Source organism: Priapulus caudatus, unplaced genomic scaffold, assembly GCF_000485595.1.
Source record: "Priapulus caudatus unplaced genomic scaffold, Priapulus_caudatus-5.0.1 Scaffold638, whole genome shotgun sequence".
Lineage (NCBI taxonomy): Eukaryota > Metazoa > Priapulida > Priapulimorpha > Priapulimorphida > Priapulidae > Priapulus > Priapulus caudatus.
In genome coordinates this window covers 101,869-107,371 of record NW_014577699.1, presented here as the reverse complement: position 1 = coordinate 107,371, position 5,503 = coordinate 101,869, and the positions used below count along the sequence as shown (strand labels likewise).

At 44.0% G+C, this 5,503-nt stretch overlaps 1 protein-coding gene across 2 annotated transcripts in view; it reads right to left on the bottom strand.

Annotated features, from left to right (window-relative positions):
- Positions 1-474: 474 nt before the first annotated feature.
- LOC106812359 (rab5 GDP/GTP exchange factor-like) overlaps positions 475-5,503 on the bottom strand; it is a 13,596-nt gene continuing 8,567 nt past the window's right edge. The window contains exons 2-10 of one of the 2 annotated variants that reach the window (XM_014816213.1): positions 4,780-5,004; positions 4,413-4,549; positions 3,995-4,152; positions 2,904-3,006; positions 2,448-2,675; positions 1,928-2,026; positions 1,614-1,771; positions 1,173-1,305; positions 475-900 (exon numbers count right to left, since the gene is read on the bottom strand). In XM_014816213.1, coding sequence (XP_014671699.1) covers positions 647-900; positions 1,173-1,305; positions 1,614-1,771; positions 1,928-2,026; positions 2,448-2,675; positions 2,904-3,006; positions 3,995-4,152; positions 4,413-4,549; positions 4,780-4,967 — 1,458 coding nt within the window. In that variant the 5' untranslated portion in view covers positions 4,968-5,004 and the 3' untranslated portion in view covers positions 475-646. The remainder of the gene's footprint in view (positions 901-1,172; positions 1,306-1,613; positions 1,772-1,927; positions 2,027-2,447; positions 2,676-2,903; positions 3,007-3,994; positions 4,153-4,412; positions 4,550-4,779; positions 5,005-5,503) is intronic. The other variant, XM_014816214.1, reaches the window with a different exon arrangement.

The window sequence follows — 5,503 nt, the reverse complement described above, 5'->3', positions numbered from 1 at the left end:
GTATGAAATGAATATGCTAGCACCATGTTAGCAGTAATTTTTGGCTACGCTGGTTTAAGTTAATAATGTCATTTTATTATCAATTTACCTCTAGTTCTATTACTCTTGATTTTGTGCACTAAATCATTTACATCGACTGTCATCTCCACAGTATTTTATCACAAGTTGTTACCTATTGTTTGGAAATTTACAGCACAAAAACATATACAGTCAAACCTCGGTTATCCGAACATCTATTATACGAATTTCGGATTATCCGAACAAGATATCAAGGTCCCGTGAATATTTAACCTTTATTTACAATCAGATCAGTTATCCGAACAAAATACTCCCCGCCCGTCTCGTTCGGATAATCGAGGTTTAACATATTTATACACCTAAAAATACTGGTGTAGTATTGTGGTACTCCATGAGGTGAAAATATATTTACATCACCTGACTGTCAGTGTCTTTATAAATTATAACAACGCAGTGTTGACACTTTACAATCTTCATCTTGATTCTCATTATTTTCCACACAATCCCACTTGTAACATGAAATAAAACGCCAGTAGTCGGGACTTTGGTCGGTGTACATTCGAAGTGTGTAAATCGTTGCATGCATAATGCATTTGACAGGAACAGTGGGTGTGGTGAAAACCGACACCTAGACGGAAGCCGGTGTTGGCAGCAGCGGAGGCGGCAGGTTGTCCACTTCCGAGTCTTCCTCGTCGATGTTCGCCTTAACGCGCTCGCGGATCGTGCACGGCGTGCGCGCGATGACGCCGTCTATCTCCTGCAGCATGGCTTCCTTGAAGCCTCGCATCTCCTGCTGGAGCGTCAGCGTGTTCTCCATGAGCGTCTCCTGTCGCTTGCACAGTTCCGCTAGCGCGTTCAGGTTCTGATACATCAGACGCAGACCTACGGAAGGAAGAGCGCGCACGTGGCAGGCGAACACGCTAGCTGATACTCTTAACAAATTGCACAAGGGGTGACTTTATTTAGATACTACTTTCAGAACTATGCAGTATTACACTCAGGTAGTCCTTTGTTAAGATGTCATGCAGAAAAGACAATGACAACACTGAAATTGGAAAAGTCCTACAAACTTTTTCGATATAGCAACCGTAAGGCCATAAAAAGCAAATCTCTATAAAAACCAACCCCTCCCAATCAGCATAGCTAAGGCATACCTTCACATGTGGAGCCATTACTTCCGTATCCACCAGGTGGTACCGCCTCACCAGACATGTAGCGGCCAAACTCCTCTTGTGTCAGACTGAGTGACTCTGCATTGATGTTCTCTATGAAGGATACCGCACAGCACTAAAAATGAAAATGTAAAGGGGTAACAATAAAATGTAAAGTAAGAGCACAGCAAATAAGAATTCTTCCCCTGCAGGGGACAGGCTGCAGTGTGGAGCTAAATATGCACATTAATATTTTGATTTGTACGTAATCGCAGAATAATTGTCACAGTGCAAGATAACTACGATTGTTAGTATAACGACGTTTTTGTCTTACTCCTAATAAACCTCGGACACTAAAACTCGGGGCCTGCAGCTGTAGCAAATAAGATGGAAAAGCAAACCGTACTGCTATTAACCTGAGGAACACATAGCGATGAGACTTACCAGGTTTGTGAAGTAGTAGCCAGCCTCGCCCTTCATTAGCTTGCTTGGGTCGCCGAATCGCATGACGTAGCTCATGTTGGAATGCAGCAGTGGAGGATTTGCCTTCAGTACGATGTATATAAGAGCTGGTAGAAACTCGTCCGCACTTGCGGGCTGACCTGGATCCACAACAAATTATTATAGGAGTGAGAACTAAAGGATGATGTCAATCGAGAGAATTAACATTGACGAAGTCCATTTCATCACTGTCACGCGCGCTAGTAAGCTATAGTGTCAAGATTGTGAAAGATACAAGGTGACTGTATAGTACATACCCCGTGAAGCCTTCAGGATTTCAAATATCTGCTTGCTACAGCGGACAGTACAAGCAAGTTTGTCCTGAGGAGCCCTTTTCGAATCCATTTTTATTATATCTGCAGTTAGAATAGAAAATAAAAAGAGAAAAATTTGATAAATTGTAGACGAAGTTGGGATATTAGCGACATGCCAGCTGGAATCAATCAACACATGGGTTCCAACTAAATTTAATGAGTAATTTGACTAGTAATTGAATAAGTTTCTATTTGAATAGGAACCATTTCTAGTTCAACCTGTATTCTAGTGTTAATCAACAAGCCTAACGTTTGCAGAAAGCTGCTCGGTATAGAACCTCTGCCTCGACACGCGTGCAACCACTTTCAACAATGACAGCAACGACGACGACGACGACGACAACAACAACGAGCAATAAGCAACAACAACGAACAACAAGCAACAACAACGAACAACAGCAACAACGAACAACAACAAGCAACAACCACAACACACATTAACTTCTCACACCACACAACCCACCCGTTATCGCCTGGTCGATCTTCTCGCGTATGACGGGGTCACGATCGTCGACCTCCGCGTCCAGCTGTGTCGTCGTGATCCAGTTGAGGCTGCGGATGCGGTTTTGCACGCGCAGGTCCTTCTCCTCGTCGTCGGTCGTCAGCGGGCAGAAGAGCAGCTTGTACAGCCGAGTCGTTAGATACTTCTCTATGAAGCCCAGCAACTGTTCAGCCTGCTCCTCACTGAAACCTACGCAGGCACGGATGCGCATCAGTGTATGGTAGCGAGTCGCGCACACACACGCGCAATCCCTGCTTATTATAATACGCGATGTAGAACAGTGCGAGTGGCAGCAAGCCTGCTTCGCACACATGCCATATGCCATGTCCTAGTGTCAACGAAAAAACAACAACTTTAGCAGTAGCTTCGAATAGATAAGCACGATGTATCACGTAAGATTCAAAATGGACAGCCCACCTTTGAAAGCAGTGTGGGTCTGCAGCCTCTCTGCCATGCTCTGATAGAAATCCTGTACCATCTCTGATAGATCCTCAATAGGCATGTCCTCACTCTGCTGAACCTGTGTATCCGGTCAAGTAAAACATATGACGCATACGCCGCATAAAAATCGATTAACCGATTAAAATTAGGAAACAAGTGCCGCAGAGCGACAGTGCTCAACTGACATGTACTGTAGCCGGGTATTCTTCTGATAAACTCACTGGCAACCGAATCAAGTGCGCCCTCCCGCCACCGCGTTGATAGGCTTTTCTATACCGGTAGTACAGTAATATTAAAAGATATAGCTGTGTAACTTTAATGACTTCGCTATATTAACGTTATCATGGATATGCGTCGAGCGCGAGCGTAGTGGTGGTGGTGGGGGGAGGGGCAGGTGGAGAGGGCTCTAATAGCAAAAGCAGTTCAGTCCTTTGTTAACAGTCAACAAATCCATGTTTAACCCTCCTCTTCAGGGTCAAAAGGTTATCAGACACTTACTCTTCACATGTCAGCGGAAAGTAGATTTCATGGTCCTTTCAATAGAGTGATAAAAACGGTAGGTCAGCGCTGAAACAAAGTTTTGCGCTCGGTCCATTAGACCATGTCCTCTGAAAATGTCTGATATCTGACCATTCCCCCACTGCCCTTTGACCTGTGACCTCCAATTTCGCACTGGTCATAGGTTTCCTCCCCATCACACTATACACCGAATATTAAGAGCGTAGGTCGAGCAGTTGAGATTTGTGCCGCAGTTCCGTATTTCCTCCTATACCTTAAGTTAAGGGGGAAATATTCCCCCTCCATTGACACATCTCGACCTTTGACCCTTGACCCCCAAATTCGACATACTGAGTCCTTTTCGCGATCCCCCCCGACGTCCCGAATATCAAGACCGTATGTCGAGCGGTTAAGATTTGTGCCCAACTGTTGACGGACGCACGGACAATCATGCGATTCTACAAGCTGCATCTAACTTCGTCAGCTGAGCTAAAAACACTTGATATCATTGATGCAGTTAGACTCTATTCTCCACTCCACAGTTTTACCATTCTCTCCAGCACTCTCACCTTTTCAACAAACGCGTGAATCTGTTTGAACACATCTGCTGCCGCCGGCTTGCGTAAGCTCTTCAGGAAATCGTCAAAGTCGCGCTTGACCTGCTGGCTCTCGAAGCTCGGTTGCTTCTGTTGATTCCAATGTGCCGTGGGATGTGATGCCTGATCTGCTGGTGGCACAATCACAGATGCATGACTACAACTAACAGATCTATGTCATCGCGGGCCAACCTTACGCAAGTTTTTATTTGCCGTATACTGAGCAACTCATTGTTTAAGGGCCATGCCTCACTACACACGTACTCAGTAGTGTCAAGAACCCAAGTATACATAGAAGTTCATTGCATTTGATAAGTAAGGAAATGAATTCAGAGTAACTATTATTCCCCCACACTAAACCTTAGGTCTACACAGCCATTAAGGACATTACCTTTGATGCTACCCTGCGCTTTCTTGAAGATGGACCGCATGCTCTTAGAACGCTTGTCAACCTGCTGTCTTTTCTTCTCTTCAAACTTGGCAAAGGCATGGGGACTACCTGACACACCAGGTTGCACAGGGGACACTCTGCATTGGTGTAAGCATACAGTCGAATTACATAAACAGGATTGAAAGTAAACAATGCATGCAATGACTTCGACATTCACCAAACATTCTCGTCTCGTCAAGGCATTGACAAATTCACCAGGTATGTTTACCAAACATTAAACTGGCAGAATACTTTTCGTAAATATGATTCAGAGTCCTGGTAGAAACAGTCACCGTCATCTTAAGAGAATAATATATATGTGATTTACTGGTGGTGATGCTGCAGCTGTTGAGCTTGCTTTGCTTTCTGAGAGTGATCCCTCCAGCACTTGGAGCAGTAACCCTGCCATACTGGGTTACCATAGAAGTCACAGCCATTCTTGCACATAAGCGCTGACTCGTCAATATGGAAGCCACGCTTGCCAGGGACAAGATACTCATTGTAAGCCGCAGACATGGTTAGTAGTCAGCCGACAGGATGTACGAGAGTATACCTAAAACAAACATAATAAGAAACACATGATGAGTCATTGTGAAGTTGCATATTATCAGGATTGAATACTAGAGAATAATATCTATTATTCACTCCTGATATTATTAATATTTAAGACTGAGACAGTATTGGCATGATGTTAGGTTTTTGACGGCAACAATAACAGTGCACATAGACATAGTAATTTTTAGTATAACAGACAGCAAAGTTAAGCCTGCACACAAGTAACATAATATACGTATTCTTATCGGAGTGCAAGCACAAAGTTATAGGTGCGGGCGGACATACGGGAACTTTGCCACATCCGGGACTTTCTTAACCTAGCAACCAGCTGTGTCGGTGAAAACAACAGCCTGTCTCCGTCAGCTTACACACGCAACACCCCATTTCCAAACAAAAAGCATATTAATTTCCTTGCATATATGCCGAAAACTTGTGTAGTAGTAGGTTGTCACAATCATATATATTGCACAGATAACAAAAGATATTTTTTGGAGCTG